The sequence below is a fragment of the Pipistrellus kuhlii genome, unplaced genomic scaffold (genome assembly GCF_014108245.1).
Source record: "Pipistrellus kuhlii isolate mPipKuh1 unplaced genomic scaffold, mPipKuh1.p scaffold_m20_p_35, whole genome shotgun sequence".
NCBI classification, from domain to species: Eukaryota; Metazoa; Chordata; class Mammalia; order Chiroptera; family Vespertilionidae; genus Pipistrellus; species Pipistrellus kuhlii.
In genome coordinates this window covers 1570969-1589935 of record NW_023425535.1, presented here as the reverse complement: position 1 = coordinate 1589935, position 18967 = coordinate 1570969, and the positions used below count along the sequence as shown (strand labels likewise).

The 18967-nt window shown below is 37.8% G+C and overlaps 1 protein-coding gene across 4 annotated transcripts in view; it reads right to left on the bottom strand.

Moving 5' to 3' along the window:
• PARG (poly(ADP-ribose) glycohydrolase) overlaps positions 1 to 18967 on the bottom strand; it is a 144269-nt gene that overhangs the window by 51966 nt on the left and 73336 nt on the right. For all 4 annotated transcript variants that reach the window (XM_036461280.2, XM_036461278.2, XM_036461279.2 and 1 more), the window contains 3 exons: positions 15839 to 15996; positions 7811 to 7890; positions 558 to 618 (listed from right to left, as the gene is read on the bottom strand). In XM_036461280.2, coding sequence (XP_036317173.1) covers positions 558 to 618; positions 7811 to 7890; positions 15839 to 15996 — 299 coding nt within the window. The remainder of the gene's footprint in view (positions 1 to 557; positions 619 to 7810; positions 7891 to 15838; positions 15997 to 18967) is intronic.

Here is an 18967-nt window from a genome sequence, read left to right as displayed (position 1 = left end):
TCTGTCTCTCTGTCTCTCTGTCTCTCTCTCTCTCTCTCTCTCCCTCTCCCTCTCTCCCTCCCTCCCTCTCTCCTTCCCTCCCTCCCTCCCTCCCTCCCTTTCACTTTCTCTAAAAATCAAGGGAAAAATATCCTCGGGTGAGGATTAACAAACAAACAGACAAACAAACAAAAAATTTCTCAATCTTGTTCTCCAGGAAGAAAAGCCATAAAATACTAACCAAAAAAGGAGAGTTTGAAGGAACATTAAATATTGGTGTTCCATTTAATATTAGTGTTTTCATGCACAAAACTCCTTACCTCTAAACAGAACTTTGTTTCAGAAGACAAAACTAAAGCAAAATAGTAGAAGTCAAAGGGTTGCAGACTTTGATTCAAAGGCATAACCTTTCTAACAATGAGAGCTATCAATGGATTTTGTTAGGTTCTTATGAGAAGAAACTGCCTCGCAATTAAAGAGTTTGGAAAAACATCTTTCCAGGGGCTGTAAAATAAAATCCTTTCATGGTAAAAACAGTTCTTCTAATTCTAAGATTACAGCATTGTTTTTATCATTACCTTTCCCACTCTGGAAAATCTTCAAGACTCTGTCTTGTAAATGTCACCAATCCAGTAGGTTCTACAAAAGCAATAAAAGGAAAACAAGTTTTGATTTTGAAAAGATTATATATATATTCAGTAAAATATGGGTCTAACAATGGCTATAATGCTAGTTTTGGAATACAACAGAAGATTGATTTAAAATAATATTATCCTTACTGTAGGAACTCTTTCTATGAAATAGCATGTACTCACTAAAACAAAAAACTACACAAACAACAGCACAACAGAAGGATGAGAGTGCTGGTACTTTTTAGTGACATTTTCTAAACTGCAAACACTCTTAAGAAATAATTGGGGTGAAAGATGCAAATGGGTGTAGTTTACCTAATAAAGACAAAACTGGATTTTAATCTGTAGACGGACTCTTTCTCAAAGAACAACTTTAACCTACACCTAAAAACTGATGAATGTATACATATTTATGTTTTATAATGAAAAAAAAATGTCTAGGATTTTAAAAAAAAGAAAATTATTGGCATGCCTTTGGAGGTGACATAGCCAAATCCAGGGCTTAGATGATATGAAATTGCTCTTTTTATAATTCTTCCTTAGGCGGAAGGAGGAATTACTGTGTTCTAAATGATTAAAGAAAGATGACATAGTTTTCAAGTAGCAATACATAAGATCAAAACATAGTAAATTTTAGAAGATATGATCCTTTTTTGTTAGGTTTATTTTTTATTTTTTAGCCAGTAGCAAAAGCAACAAATAAATCAGCCGGCCAAAAGTAATTTGTTTGAGTTGAATCAAAGAATAAACTAAAAAGGCCAGGCCATTTTTGTTTTCTCCTTTTGTTTTTTGTTTTGTTAAGCTCTTAAGCAAAGAAAAATGTCAGGAACTATTAGGGATAATGGTGGTAGAGTTCCAATGAAAGTTTCATTCCTTTGGATGATTCTGCATGTCTTTGCTTTTAGTCACAAGCATTAATAACTCAAAAATAATATGGAGTATTTATTTATATTAAAAAACAGAATTTTGTTAACATGAGTTATAAAATATTCTTTAGATGTCTATCTTTAAGAAAAATGGATAGCATATTTAAAACTCACAAGAAGTCAAACAATTCAAATACTAGAGAAGTAATTCTATTAATAGAAAACTAATGTTAGTATCAGTCACGAACATCAGTCAGTAAGAGAGAAGTAAGAACATTAAATGTCCTTCACATATACTAGGAGAGACCAAAAGAAATTCATAAATGAACACTACCGGCAAAGCAAAAGAAAAGGCATATAAACATGGTTCTTAAGATATCTATAATAATAAAAGGGTAATATACTAATTAGACCAGATGTCTTCCGAACGTCCTTCTGGACAAAGCCATGATGATGGGTGCTCGAGGCAGAGGTGATTAGGGGCGATCAGGTTGGCAGGGGAGAGCAGTTAGGGGCGATCAGGCCAGCAGGGGAGGGCAGTTGGGGGCGATCAGACTGGCAGGGGCACAGTTAGGGGGTGATCAGGCTGGTAGGGGAACAGTTAGGGGGTGATCAGGCTAGCAGGGTAGCAGTTAGGGGTGATCAGGCTGGCCAGCAGTTGATGAATAGTTAGGGGTGACCCAGTAAGCAGGCAGAGTGGTTAGGGGTGATCAGGCAGGCCAGCTGTTAGCAGCCAGTGGTTCCGGATTGCAAGAGGGATGTCCAACTGCTGGTTTAGGCCTGATCCCGCAATTAGGTGTTTTATATTAATGTTTTCCTGCATAAAATGCAGGTATCAGGCCTAAACTGGCAGCCAGACATCCCCCGAGGGGTCCCGGATAGTGAGAGGGTGCAGGCTGGGCTGAGGGACCCCTTCTCCCCCATACACAAATTTCGTACACTGGGTCTCTATTAATTAATAACAAAAACACCTTGAGAGCATGCCTATTACCTCTCTTCCATAAAAAGGCACCTTTCATGCCAGAATAAGTTATTGTGGTTGATTAAATGTTTTCCTTAATAAATCAAAATGTATACTGCATATGAATCATTAATTTTTAAATTCTCCACCTATAAGATACTTTATTTAAAACTATATTGAAAATAATTTAATTCAGAAAGTCCTTTAAAATCTTTCAGTCTCAAGATCCTCATTTCAAATATTTATGTTTGGCAACACTCAAAAATTGGTCCTGATGGAATTGTATTTTATCAATTCTAAAAGCACATTTTTTCATGTATTAAATTTCTAAAAATGGAATATATTTTTCATAGTCCAAGGTATCTAGCCATCGCATTTGGTCTGGATTAAAGTCAAACCTTTGCAGAGAAGATGTGCATCTGTTTCAGCCATAATCTAAGAGTGCCACCAACCTGAGATCAATCTGAAGCAAGCCCTCTGTTGCAGGCTTTTGTGGATCACACTGGTAATATGACTATGGACTCCAAACTTGGTTTATATTCTCAGAGGATATTTTTTCCCCTCTCTACCCAGAGCCAACATTGACAGTGGTTTACTTACTGCCCCTTTGTGCACAGCCAGCTTAATGTCTCATGTATCCTTAGACTAAGAGTGTACACTTTTGGTGTGCCAGCTTTGTCAGAGAGGTCTCCAACGATTCCCCATTCTGAATGTTTTTCCTTCTTAGTGATACATAACATAATGGCACTTCCTACCATCTACAATATCCTACATTTGATGAAATATATGGTACTTTAAATACATCTCTTTTTCCATCTTTTTAAAAAGGAATCTTTTCTCAAATGTAAAAACACCTCAGTACAGCAGAGACAGACAAGAAAGGCAAGGGGGTGGGTTTGTAATTTAATTGTTTTAAACCTCAAATGAAAGGACTGCTGCTGTCGCTTGGGCCCTGCAGAGCCATGGCTGCAAAGGTTTGACCCCCAGCTGGGATCTCCTAATGACCCTGTGGATGAGCTCTCTGCAGCGGCCCGAGCAGTGACAGTGACAATGAGCCCTTGACACCCCAGCGGTGCCAACCTGGGTCCTCTCTGACTGGCTGGTGGGAGGTGGACCCTGTCCATCGATGTATTGATGTGGATGAAGACCATCCTCTCTGATCACATGGACATGTGAGTTCACGATGGCATGAATACAACTGCTGTTCTTGGACAGAAGATTCTCAAAGCAAAACTTCCTTCGCGAGGTTACCAAGGCCTTCAGGCTCAAAGGAAGTGAGTCCTGAGTTACAAATCTTTGTGCAGGCCTCAAAATCTCCATTGTTGATGATTGTTCTGTTGAATGATCTCCTGTTTTCCCACATGGAGATCCTTATCTTCAGTGGTGCATCGCAGCTCTCTGTGGAGTCCTTGATCCCATCTGTAATGTTATGCATCCTAGTGGTTTGAGGTGCCCTGTCACGGCCACCCGACTTCAATAGACTTTCGGCAGCTGAAAAGTTCCTGGAGACAAGTATGGTCGTGAGGACGCCACCCTTCCTCCGGGCACTGGACTTACACAAACATCTGCAGTCTCCTGATGACGTATCATGGATACCACCGTGGACTCTTAGCAGACCCATTGATGCTTGAGAGCCTGGTCAGCTGTGATATGTTTTGCAGGGCTGTGGTCAGCATCTGGTTGATCAGTTCTTGGCTTCCGGGGTCACTGTCCCACTCTGGATGGGAAATCATAGGCTCCAGCCTTCATCTGTTGATCCTCATCCTGAAAGAGAGGCTGTCCCACCAGCAGAATATACAAGATGACTCCACAGGCTCTGAAAACCACTGTTTTGTTTGTTTTTATATTTTATTGATTCTACAGAGAGGAAGGGAGAGGAATAGGGAGTTAGAAACATTGATGAGAGAGAAACATCATCAGCTGCCTCCTGCGTGCCTCCCACAGGGAATGTGGCCGCAACCAAGGTACACGCCCTTGACTGAAATCGAACCCGGGACCCTTCAGTCTACAGGCTGACGCTCTATCCACTGAGCCACACTTGGTTTTCCATAGGGATCTTTCCTCAAGACTTCAGGGCACAGCCCTAGTCTGTTTGCTCAGTGGTTAGAATGTTGGTCCACAGACTGAAGGGTCATGGGTTCAATTCCGGTCAAGGGCACATACCTCAGTTGCAGGCTTGATCCCCAGCCCTGGTCAGGGCACATGTGTGAGGCAAACAATCAAAGTGTTTCTCTCCCATCGATGTCTCTCTCTCTGTATCTCTTCCACTCCCTCTAAAAATCATTGGAAAAAAATATCCTCAGGTAAGGATTAACAACAACAAAAAAGATTTCAGGAGACAAGTAAGCGGAGGTGCCAGCAAAACCACAGTAAACCTGTACTTGGATGGCTAGGCCAGAACAGCCAGCTGCCCGCAGCACCCTTGCTTTTACACACCAGCAGCAGCAAGTTCCCGGGCTTCTGGTCCCAGAGGACAATGTCACGCTGGAGGATGTAGTTAACGCTTTTCAGAAGCTGATGTACACAGTGGCGGCACCAGCTTCATCATAGGAGTCTTTGGATCCTGTCTACAAACAGCTCTCCACCAGTAACAAGGTCAAACACAAGGCAGTGAAACCCTTTTTCTGAAATAATGTGAGGGGAATGCACAATGGATGTCTCAAAAGTCAGTATATCCAGGCCTCACATTCTAGTTTCTGATGATCCCAGGCAGAGCAACTTCTTGGTATTGATTATTGCTGCGTACTCCTGCATGGAGGTTTTCTTCACACGCCTGCGGACCACAGGAAGCACTGCCGCCAAGCTCCTTGCAGAGCTGGTCACTGTCGATGAGTGTAGCCCATGCTGACATTGGTGCGCAGTCACCATTACCCCACCAAAGGGGCAAGAGGAGGAGACCTAAATACATTCCTGTAGTTTCTATTTAGTAGACTCTAGAATTTCTATATAAGGTAATAAATAAATTGCAAACCTCTTTTATTCCACTTAGTATTTCCTCCTTAAGCCTATAGCTTTACATTCTGAAAACCTATAGCATGTTTCTCTATATTTCTACAAAGAACTACATAATCATATGTAGTGAAAAAGCTAGAACATAAAATGTCTAATAACTTATTTTTTCAGTGTGACTAATTTCTAACACTCAGGATGGTTCATAAATTTCTAGTTAAAAACAACAATAGCAGAAACCGGTTTGGCTCAGTAGATAGAGCGTCAGCCTGAGGACTGAAAGGTCATAGGTTCGATTTCGGTCAAGGGCCTGTACCTTGGTTGCGGGCACATTCCCAGTAGGGGCTGGGCAAGAGGCAGCTGATCGATGATTCTCTCTCATCGATGTTTCTAACTCTATCCCTCTCTCTTTCTCTCTGTTAAAAGTCAATACAATATATTTTAAAATAATAATAATAAAGATAAAAAACAAACAAAAATAACAATACATAAAACTTGAGCCTGGCTGATGTGGCTCAGTGGTTGAGCATCGACCTATGAACCAGGAAGTCATGGTTCAATTCCTGGTCAGGGCACATGCCCTGGTTGTGGGCTAGATACACAGTAGGGGGCGTGCAAGAGACAGACAATTAATGCTTCTCTCTCACTATTGATGCATCCATCTCTTCTTTCCTCTCTGAAATCAATAATATATATATATATATATATATATATATATATATATATATTATATTTTTTTAATTGATTTTTTACAGAGTGGAAGAGAGAGTTAGTTAGACACATTGATGAGAGAGAATCATCAATCAGCTGCCTCTTGCACACCCCCTACTGGGGATGTGCCCGCAACCAAGGTATATGCCCCTGACCGGAATCAAACCTGGGACCCTTCAGTCCGCAGGCCGACACTCTTATCCACTGAGTCAAACCGGTTTCGGCAATAAAAATGTATTTAAAGAAAAACAAAACATTAATTTTTTTTCCTCAAATTATTTAAAATCCTAAAATGTAGAAAGGCAAGTTAGCTTTTCTACAGGAAACATAGAGAAGCCTAGAGAAGATAAACATAATTTGACTCCAAGGACAGAAAAGTAAACACTGAATTACTTAGGTATAATAATGAAATTCATTCTATTTAGATTTAGAATAGCAAAAAAGTACTCTTTTTTTTTTAACGAGTTATTATAAATTTCAATTTGGTGTTATGTATCATAACCTGAATAAGCCTTCATTTTCCTTAATATTTCATTCTGTACCAAACACAAAATTAAAAATTGATAAGCTAAGAAATAAATTAACCTGTCAAAGAAGCATATAAAAATTTTCCCTTAAATTCCCAAATCCTAACAATTGATTCCTTAAAAAAAAAAAGGGTGGGGGGTGGGGGGGAGACAATATCCAATAGCAATACACTGGGGGTGGGAAGGATGGAGAGAGGTGCCAATTAAATATACTATAATGCGAGATACTTACAAAAGGAAAAAAATGATCTTAAAATGATTCAATGACATGTTTCAAGACAATCCCACAACCTGGATGACCAGAACTGAAAAGAATGCATTACTCATTTCATTTGACCAAAATTGACTTGCCCTTTTGAGAAGTTCTGGTTTGCTCTAAAACCAACTTGCAAGAAAAGCCACCCACTGGTAAAAGGTACTATTTATTAAGCATGTAACTTCATTTAATATTTACAGCTAGCCTATGAGATAATTATCATCATTCTATTAAGATGAAGAAATTGAGGCTTAGAGATGTTAATAAACTGTCTGTAGCTACCCAGTTCCTAGGACAGAAGTGGCAATAGCAATCTACAGCCAGCTGGTTATTAAGAGCATTGGTTAGATATTTCCTATCACTGACTCAGGTACTGCAACTAGCCTCTGGGAAAACAAGATGACTGAGGTTCAACAGAGGAAGACAGATATGTGAGCACTAGTGAAACACTGCTTTGTAAGAACTCAAAGGAGTTAAAGGGGACACAAAAGAGAGGGACCAGTAGGAAGACAATGAATTGCTTGACTTCTATAAATAAACTAATTATAAAAGTCAATGCTTCTTTAAATAAAGAACATAAAAAAACAACAACTGGTCAACATACTTCCTTTTGTAAGTATATTAACTTGTTTTTCAATCCACAGACCGACGCTCTATCCACTTAGCCAAACCGGTCTCAACAACATGATCTTAACTTGTTTTTATTCATGAAAACACATTATGATATGTCATGCTGCTCTAATTTTAGAATATATAAGACGCCCACACACTCATGGCACACATTTATGGATATACACATGTTTATAAAATCTAGATTATAATAAATTATTTGGTTTGGGCAGGAAGGTGCACTTTGAGCACAAAATGTTCTTGATCTAAACTGCCCCCATCAATGATAAAAATTATAGTTAAGAATGAAAGGAATTTACTTTTCTCTGTGACTCTTCTAAAGTAGCAGAAGAGCGTTTTAAGCTTCTCTGGTTTTCTTGAGGAACGTCCTTCAAACAACCTGAAAGAGACCAAAAATAAAGATTCACAAAGAACTAAATCTATATTACTACCAAGTAATAAAAGAAGTTATTCTCTCAGAAAGCAATTCTGTAATAAGAGAACTAAAAACTGTTTGGATCCAAATGGCATCCAGAAAGGACTAAAAGCAACTAGAACCAGGCTTCTTAAAAGTTGTTGATGGGTGATGGTACTCTAACAACTCGTCTCTCCAGTCATCTTCCTTCAGGGAGAAGGTACCACCTGGTGCCCTAAAGTTAAGTAAGCCAGTGAATTAATGCTTGGTTATTTTCCCAATGGCAAATACTACTTATAATTCACAATATTACTAGAAGTTAAATGATTGAACAAAAACAGTATCTGAAAAAAAACTAAAAACTGCAAATGATTGATTGTGTTGGAGAGGTGAGAACAATGAAGACAATGACATGCAGTATAACAAGATGTCAGAGGAATGACCAATCCTTGGCAATTAAACAAATACACTCTTTGCGTGGTAACCTGTTAAATAGCGCTATCCCTCCACCATCTGGTTTCCAGCAACCTAGACTTGTACTGCTTTAGTTTTCTTTGAAATGATGTGGCATTGCTATTGGTAACAACACATTATGCAATTTAACCCGAGGGAAAGAAAAGGAGGGCTTTAGAAGCATTTGACCTGAGTAAGTAGTTCACTGAAAGATTTCAATCACAAAAGCATGCTTTTAGGCACAAGATCTACTTTCCAAAAGCACTAAAAAAGTATAGAGAAATTCTGTAGCTATAAATGAGGAGGAGGTATTACTCATCTGCTTCTAGTCATATACCCTGGCTTTAAAATCAGAAAGACTTCAAGGAAAAGTTCGTTTATATAACTATGCAGAAAGGAGAAAATTAATTTCATGAGAAAATCCTATTGAGCAAGTAAAACGAATTAGAAAAAGGAAGAAAATACAGATTTCAAATTACCTGTTTTCAGTGATTTGAAATTCTGTATTCAGTCAATTCTGAGAAAACAATTTATCTGAATACTTATTTCCTAAAAATTTTAACCAAATCTAAATCTGATTTTTAAAAAGAATTGTGCCTATGTAATGTTTTATTCACCTTATTTTTCTTAAATGTCTATTACAAATAATCTTAAAAATCCAGCTGCCTGCCCCCGCCCTGCCTCCAAAAAAAAAAAAAAAAAAAAAAGAAGAAGGGGTGGGATATTTGTCAGTGCAGGTTGCAGCTTAGTTTCTTCTGCACCGTCAACCAGAATAATTTGTTTAAATCAAAATAATGGTCAGAATGAAGAAGCCACTTTTAATTAAACATCCTATATGAAATAAATATGATTTACTAAATGAATACCTTGGGATCCATTGCAAAATCCTTTTCTAGTTTTACAACTTAGTAGAGGAAAGCAGTATTAATATAAAGGCAGCCACCACCTTTTCTCAGAGATGAATTGAGGCACTCTACGATTCAATGAAGGAGGAGAAAGTTCCTCTTCCACAGAATTGTTGCACTATGAGAAGAAAATGGCTTAAGAAATGATTTCCCAAAACATAAAAAGTATCCCTAATTTCTACATGTGGTCAGCTATATGTAAAATCACATAAAATTTCACAACCATGATGACAAATTATTAACCTTAGGAGCCTCTTGGGACTACAGATTTATTAACCTAAGGATATGACTTCCCTGGAAGATTAGGTGGCTATTACCACCACTACAAATGAGCACCACTGTTTATTTTGCAGGTCCAAACCTTAGAGGTACAAATCAAGCAGAACCTCAGTGCATTCTGATTATTCGCTGTGTGTGAGTTTCAAAGCCTGATTTCAAATCACTATGTAACCAAATATGCTTTGCCATCTTCCTGATGGAGCAAGGCCGTGTGAAGGGGTTGGAGGCGCAGAGGAAAGGGGCAGGTGGAAAGAAAGTCTGGGAAGATAAAGCAGGTTTAAAACCCTTATGCCAATTCTCAGACTTCACTGCTATGAATTTTTATAGCACTATGTATAGCCACCCAGATAAAATGAATTATCCTGTTATGGAAGCAAGTGAAAAAATAAGATAGAAACAGGCAAACAGCATTAGTGAAAGTTATCAGAAGAGTAATGTATTATCTGAGGAACAGCTCTGGGGAGAGAGAAGGAAGACGAAGGAACCAAGGATGGAGCTAGAAAAAGGAGAGAGACAGAAAGATCTAGTACAGCAGGGAAGACTAAGAGGGAGGAAAAGGATATACAGAAAAGGGACTGGAGACCAAGGGAGAGGCTGAGAAACAAACTCACATGCAAAGACACTCAGAGAGACAAACACAGAAAGAGAAACAAGAGACTGGAGGCAATTAGACTTCTCATACTAATCAAGCACCATCCAATTTTATTTTATTTATTTTTTTTACTTTCAACAACAATTAAAATTTTTTTTTTTAGATTTTCAGGTCTTAGGTATGAATATTTGAAGGCATATTTTGAGTCAGCAGGCATGCAGGCAAACATGAACATAAACTATGCCTTAATAACCCCTCTGCATATAGGGAAGACATTTTGGCATTTAATTGAATAATTACAGATTACTAAAGAAAGCAAACAGGAAAAGTTAGGCAACCTCACCTTTGTTCTAAAAATACCTTTTATTTTCAAGGGAGTAAAGCAATCAGAGTTGATACTTACTAATTGGTATTTTTCTTTCCATACACATAAATAGAAACATCTATAATAATAAAGAGCTAATATGCTAATTAGAATGAATGGCAGAAGGACCTTCCGGAAAGACCAGTGGGTGGGGCATCAGGGCTGCAGGGCTGCAGGGCCATAAGGCAGCTGGGGCTGCGAGGGTTGAGCCCCTTGCACAAATTAACTGCACCAGGCCTCTAGTAGTTTCATAAAATCTTTCCCTGAATGACATATTGATAACATTACTGGAATTGGATTCTACACACACACACACACACACACACACACACACACACACACGTGATTTCAAGTTAAGGATTAATTCCATTAGTATACAGTAAATCAAACCCAGAGCTCTCTAACCCCCACCATATAAAATGGAAGCAAATGATAATCTGAAACCCAGCCAGAAAGTCCTTTCTGCCATATGGCCCCAGCATTTTCAATCCAGAAGAGGCAGATGTAAAAGCCTCCTGGGTTGACCACGGCTGCAGCACACAATTAATCTCTGACCATCAGTTTCTAAGCAATCTTAGAAGCATCAATGTTAATCACATTGGAAGCCTTTATATGAATGCTTAGGCCCCGAAAGACAAGCAGGAGAAAAGGTCAAGGATATTTAACATACTAAGCAGGGCTGGAAGAACACAACAATAAATTTAAAAAGGAAGACTTAGTATTCACTTTATTGACGTCAGCCTCCCACCCAAAACTCTTAAACATTTTTCTTATTCAACCAACTAGCTAGTCATCCCTCTTTTGAGACTAAATATGCATGGGTGCTCACACACGCAAGGATTCCAACTGCCAGAAACTATAATCATAAATAGCAAGTATGCAAAAATGAAAACACAACAACATGTTCCATAATCAGCTTACCAAATGGCTCATCAAATTAGGTACTTGATCTTTCATAAGCCACATAAAAAAAGGGGAACTTTGGGTTGTTTTCCATTTCAGCAGCACGCTCAGAGCATTTTGTTCTTGAGAGGAAGCAAGACATAACCAAAGAGCACTGATTTTGAACAGAAGACAATATTCAAGGCCCAGTTCTGCTGACAAGTCATTTACTCAGACTGAACCTATTAGGATAAAGCTTCCTCACCAAAAAACGTGCATCGAGAGAATCAAAGAGAGTTGCTGCATCAAAGATCATGTATAATCCAGGTTCTTGTTGATTGCTAGTTTAGGCTTATTAAAACACCTGCTATCTCAGGAAGAGGCACGTGCAGACATACTGGCTGCTGAAAAGTCCCTAAAACGACTATATATTATAGACTACTACGGGCTTTACCTGCCATAATTAATGTTCAGTGTTCTGGTGACCAAAAGAACACCTGGCAGCCAGGAAGACAAGAGTATGCCTGTTTCAAATCATCAGCAGGCCTGCTTAAATTCTAATTTAGTAAAAATGCCACTGGGATACTGTGAGTTTTAATTTCTCATGGTCACTTTGGATTGACAGATGGCTTTGGTTCATTTAACAGATCAATAATTACTTCTAAGGGTAGTTCTAATTTCTTATTAGCTCTGAGATAAGAACTACTAATACAGTTCATTGAAAGGAGGCTGTATAGTAGAGTGATTAAGGGATACAGCTTCTAGAGGCTGCCTATGTACTCCTGAGTTTGAATTCCAATTATACCAGCTAGCTCTAAGTCTTCATCTCCTCATCTGAAAAAATGAGAAAAATACCTAACTTATAAGAGTAATACAAAGGTTAAATTAAAAATAGCACAGTAATTGGTAAATGGCAAGTATAATACTTAATATTAGCTATAATAAAGAGATCATCTCATGCAAAAAACTTTTCAGATAATGCTAAGTGAGCTGAGGGATCTGTGCTAGAGATAAGGCATTCCATAATAGCCAGCAAAAACACACATCATTTACATAAAATGCTCACATTGTTCTAATCCATATTCCCTTCTTTAAGAAAAGTGTCTCATCCCTGGCAGATTTGGCTCAGTGGCTGAAGCACTGGCCCTTAGTCAAGGGCATGTACCTCGGTTGCAGGTTCCTCAGCCCCGGAAGGAGCACATGAAGTAGGCAACCAATTGATGTGTCTCTCGATCCTGTCATCAAAAGGTGTAGGGTAGCTGAATGGATAAAAAAACAGACCCAACTATATGCTGTCTACAAGAGACACACCTCAAAACAAAAGACACACAGAGCATGAAAGTGAAGAGATGGAAAAAATTTTCCCAAGCAAATGAAAAAGAAAAAAAAGCTAGAGTAGCAATACTCATATCTGACAAAATAGACTTTCAAAGCATCATGATAAGCAAAATAACCCAGTTGGAGAAATGTAAGTATCAGAGGATCTCACTCATCTGTTGAATATAATGAACTACACAAACGGATGAACAAAAAATAGAGTGGGGGTGAGGGATGGGATTTGGGGCTCCAATATACTAGAATATAAAGAAGTAATTCTGTTATTTGCAGATTTTTAATACTTCCTACAATCTTTGTGATATCATACAATGTTAATATAGTATTGTTAATATTATTATATTTAAAATCCTTTTATTCATGAAATATTAATGTTTATTGCATATAATATTTAAAAAAACAAAACTATAACATACAGGGATTCAACAGTAGAGGATTCCGAGAATCAAATCAACAATTTGGAATATGACGAAGCAAAAAATACCCAATCAGAAGAGCAAAAAAATGAAAGAATACAAAAATATAAAGACAGTTTTAAAAGTCTCTGGGACAACTTCAAGCATACCAATATTCACATTTTGGGGGTGCCAGAGGAGAAGAGAGGGAGCAAGATATTGAAAATCTACTTAAAGAAATAATGATAAAAACTTGCCCTACTTGGTCAAAGAAATAGACTTACAAGTCCAGGAAGCACAGAGAATCCCAAACAAGAGGAACCCAAAGAGGCCCACATCAAAACACATCATAATTAAAATGCCAAAGGTTAAAGATAAAGAGAATCTTAAAAGCAGCATGAGAAAACCAGGTACCTACAAGAGAATGCCCATATGACTGTCAGTTGATTTCTCAACAGAAACTTTACCGGGCAAAAGGGAGTGTCAAGAAATATCCAAAGTGACGAATAGCAAGGACTTACAACCAAGAAAACTCTACCCAGAAAAGCTATCATTTAGAATTGAAGGTTGAAAAAGCTAAAGAAGTTCATCACCACCAAACCAATATTACATGACATATTGAAGGGTATTCTTTAAGAAGGTGGGAAAAAATGATTTAAAATATGCAATAAAATGGTAATAAATACATATATAATAACAATTGAATCTAAAAATCAAAATAAACAAGAAACAAAGTAAACTGGTGAATAAAATAGAATCAGAGACATGGAAACATGGAACAGATGACAAATCTCAGAAGGAAGGAGTTGGGAGGTTGGAAAAGATTAACCAAAGATCTTACCTATGGACACAGAAAGTAGGGTGGTGAAGGCCTGGGCAGGGTGGGGACCAGATGGAGGGAAGCAATGGGTGGCGGAGGAGGGGGAAGGGAGACATCTATAATAATCTCAACAAAAATTTAAATATATATATATATGTATGTACACTAAAGGCCCGGTGTACGGGGGCATCTCTCAGTCCAGGAGCCCTCAGGGGCAGGAGGTGGTCCAGTGATCAGGGGAAGGCGACACCCCATCATACCTCTGCTGCTGCCACTGTAGGCAGCATAAGCCTCGGCTGGCCCTAGTTACCTGAGCCTTGGGTGGCTCTGGGTGGCTGAGCAGCTGACATCTGAAGCTTGCCTGCACCTCGGACTGGCCCTGGGCAGCTGGGGGGCTGAGGGACTCACGAGGCAGGCGTGCAGAGCAGCCAAGCCCACCTGGAGGCAGGCCCGGCCTTGTAGTGCACCTGCTGCCCTGGTGGGGCTGAGGGGTCTGGGTGCTGCCATCTTTGAAGGTAGGGCAATCAATTAGCATATTCTTTCCTTATTGGCTGTGGGTGCTGCCATCTTTGAAGGCGGGGCAGTCAATTAGCACATTCCCTCCTTATTGACCATCTTTGCTATGGCGTGAGGGTCAATTCGCATATTTCCTCTTTATTAGATAGGATTATAAACAGTTTGAAAAAGTAGAAAAAAGCAAAAGTGTTAAATGTTTTTATCTCAATACCCAGTGGTATTTTTAATACCAAGTTGCATCAAGCTGCATTTATTTTATTTTTATTTATTTTTTTAAAATATATTTTATTGATTTTTTTTTACAGAGAGGAAGGTAGAAGGATAGAGAGTTAGAAACACTGATGAGAAAGAAACATCAATCAGCTGCCTCCTGCATACCTCCTACTGGGGATGTGCCTGCAACCAAGGTACATGACCTTGACCAGTACTGAACCTGGGACCTTTCAGTACACAGGTCAATGCTCTATCCACTGAGCCAAATCAGTTAGGGCAAGCTGCATTTTTTAAATCCTCACCTGAGGATATGTTTTTATAGATTTTAGCGAGAGATGGGAGGAGAAAGAGAGAGAGGAAAAAATACATTGATGAGAGAATCATTGATCAGATTCCTTCTGCACGCCCACATGGGATCAAGCCCGCAACCTAGGCATGTACCCTAACCTGTAATCGGTTCACAGGTCAATGCTCAACCACTGAGCCATACTGGCCTGGCAAAATGTGTTTGTTTTGGATAGCTAATGGAAACAGTAATCATTTGGAAAAGTGTTTAGAATTTAAAACTATCAATATCTTCACAGTGTATTATTTAGTCAAATTATATAAACATTTTTTATCTTCCTCTTTAAAGCTATTACATTGATAAAATAGTCATGTCTATACAAAGTCAAAGTCAATTTTCACTTTTGCTTTTCATCTCAACAAGCATGTTTTTCAGGTTTCATAAGATAGTCAGCCTCATGTCTTTAAACTCAGACTTCACAAAAAGGAGGACTTTGCACTCCAGCTCTACCATTTTTTAGCACACAAAGGATACAATGTACAATAAATGTCCCTGTGTCTATCACACTGAAGAGAAATAAAGAGTTCAGGCACTCACAGAGGAGGAGGACAATCTGACAGGGTGGAAATAACATGGACCATGGAGTAAGACAGATCTGAATCAAGCTTCAGCTCTGTGACTTCTTGACTCCCGGACCCTAGTCAAGTTCTAGGAACTTTACTTACATTGTCTGCAAAATGGCAAAAATATCACTCAACTCATGTTATTGTAAGGAGTAAGTTAAGTAAGTACACAGAAAGTGTTTGGCCTGAGGCAAATCGCTCCATAAATACTATAGGTTCTCTACATCCTTCTCTAATTCATTGCTAAAGAGACTTTCTCTGAAAACATACCGATTGAAGTTAATGTCTGGGTAACTGGAATACTCCGATTTCATCTTAGCATTTCGACGTGGAAATGTGCAGAAGAATGCATTAGCTAAAAGACTGGCAATCTGCTCCTGCGACATTGTGATGGAATGATTCATCTTCTGTTTCAGGAGTGGTATTGGCTGATTGAGGAAACAAAAAATACAGACAAGAAGTGCAATAATTAGCTTAGCAATTTCAAAAGCAGAGGCACCAAATGACATTTACTGAATGAAGGGAGGAAAAATTTCAGGCCATTCTTAAATTCTTATATCAACAGTCATACCATTAGAAATATATACTTGTTTGACTAGAGACTTCTAATCAATAATAATGATAGTGAAGAATACACAAAAGTCATTACTTATTAGTGAAAAACAAGATTGCTTTGGCAAGCCTTAACTAGTTTGGCTCAGTGGATAGAGCATCGGCCTATGGACTAAAGGGTCCCAGGTTTGATTCTGGTTAAGAGCACAGTCGAGAGCATGTACTTCAATTGCAGGGTGGATCCCAGCCCTGGTCGGGACGTGCGTGGGAAGCAACGAATTGATGTGTCTCTCTCACATCAATGTTCCACTCTCTCTAAAAATTAATGGCCCAGCTGGTGTGGCTCAGCAGTTGAGCCTAGACCCAGGAACCAAGAGATTGCTAGTTCGATTCCCAGTAGGGGGCCTGCAGTAGACAGCCAATTGACGATGTTCCTCTCTCGTCAATGTTTCTATCTTTCTATCCCTCTCCCCTCCTCTCTCTCTAAAAATCAACAAAAACATGTTAAAAAATAAATGAATAAAAAAAAATCAATGGAAGAATATCTTTGGGTGAGGATTAACAACAAAAGTAATTTTTTAAAAAAAACGATGAAACAAAAAAAATGCAATTTTGAGTTTAACTATTAATGCAGATGCAAAATTTTGATCTCATTTATATATATATATTTTAAAAATATTTTTATTGATTTTTTTACAAAGATGAAGGGAGAGGAATAGAGAGCTAGAAACATCGATGAGAGAGGAACATCGACCAGCTGCCTCCTGCACATCCCCTACTGAGGATGTGCCTGCAATCAATGTACATGCCCTTGACCGGAATCGAACCTGGGACCTCTCAGTCTGCAGGCTGATGCTCTATCCACAGAGCCAAATCGGTTTCAGCTGTTCTCATTTATATTAAAGATTGCTGGACAAAGCAATTTTTCTCTTTTAATCCCAAATAAAATAATTAAAAAATAATTCAATAAATAAGTCTTTTCCTTCTAATTCTGAATTATACTTCACATTGGCAATCTGTATAAGATTCAAATCTAATTTTATGATAGCAATGAACAGACTTATGTATATCTTGTAAGAAGATAGACATTTCTTATCTAATCATTCTAAATCAAGGAAGAAACAGGATATTTTACCTTCAAAATTTTGATGTATAAAATGCGTTCTAGTTGTACCAAAATCAAATTTATTGACCTTTTAATTCCAGTTTAATACAAAAACCTGGTTATTGTATCCAATAGGCTTTATTCTATTCTAAATATTTAAACAATGTGTTTAAAGATCAATTGCCAACATTTCTTTTGCATATCAATTGTTAAATTCAAAATATTCCAGGGGATGCTTTTCCTTCTCCTTTCAATTAGAGCCAGAATGAAGAATCCTGGATGCTTGCATTAACCACAAACCAGTATGTACGGAGAACTATTGATCACGTTTCAGTAATAAACTGAGAAATTATACTGAGGAAAGGCAGGCAAGACAAAACTGCAATACTGTAAGAATTAACTTTATAGAAAATACCTATATTGCTAGAATAAAAGTTTGCTAGAAAAAGAAAAGGTTAAACTTATAGTTCAACTATTTCTTTTGGAAAAACACAAAAATAAACAAGCAAGCAAACATAAAGAATGTATTTTCATTTCAGTATCCAAAATTGTCTCTCCTTTTAGGCCTTAGCAATCACTAAATCTAAGAAAGCGGAAATAGCTCAGATTGATCTCCATTTCCCATACATTTATTTACAATCCAGCAATAAGTTTAGAAAAGGTAACAATGTGTCAATGGTTTAAAGCAAACTGATACTTGTTTTTAGTAAGAAATGAGATTTTAACTACCATTTAACAAGTTACAAACAAAAGTTATTTTAAAAATTAATGGTAATATTTTAGGTTTAACGAACACAACCATTTCTTGTTCTCCTAGTAACCAAACAATATAATTTTAAAGAGAATAGATGATTTATGCTCTCTTGGTGAGGAGAAATGCCTGAAAGCTCATTTGGGGAAACCAGAGTTGTAAATATTACTGTCAAGGTCTAGCTCAATAAGAGACTGATTAACATAAATAAAGATCTTCTCCAAAGTGCATGTCTAATATTTGTTTCTTTAATTTTCTTTTTATAAATATAATGTACCATTTAGGTTTGATCCAGAGAATGTTAATGTGATACAAATAATTAAACAACAACATATGCAACGTAACATGTTAGCTTTCACTGCAGAGGCTCACTTTTCAGTGGACAGAGCACAGAATTAAAGTGTCTCCCCATTATCAGTTATTTTAAATCAGGACAAAAAATTGGGAACCACAAGTCTGGTTTGGTCTGCCAAGTCGTTTGTAATAGCATATATATATATATATATATATATATATATATATATGTGTGTGTGTGTGTGTGTTCAAAAGCATATAAAATATGAAAACGATCTTTCCTGAAGCATGAGGGAAAGAGAAGTTTACGTTATTTAAGTCTAAAGGCAATATACTATCAATTATGAACTAAACATTGAATTCAAAAAGCATTTAATTATGTGGAATCTAAAGAACAAACAAAACAAAACAAAACAAAACAAAACAGACTTGTAGATACAGAGAACAGACTGATGGTTGCCAATCGGGAGGAGGTTTTGGGGAACTGGAAGAAAAAGAAGAAGGGACTAAGAAGTACAACTTGGTACTTGGTGCAAAATAGTCATGGTAATGTAAAATATAGCATAGGGAATATGGACAATAATACTGTAATAACTATGTCTGGGCATAGTGGGTACTGGAAATATCAGGGAAGGGGACAACAGATTGTAAAGTTTATACTTTTAAGTTTATAAAGTATATAAAGTCTAACAACAAT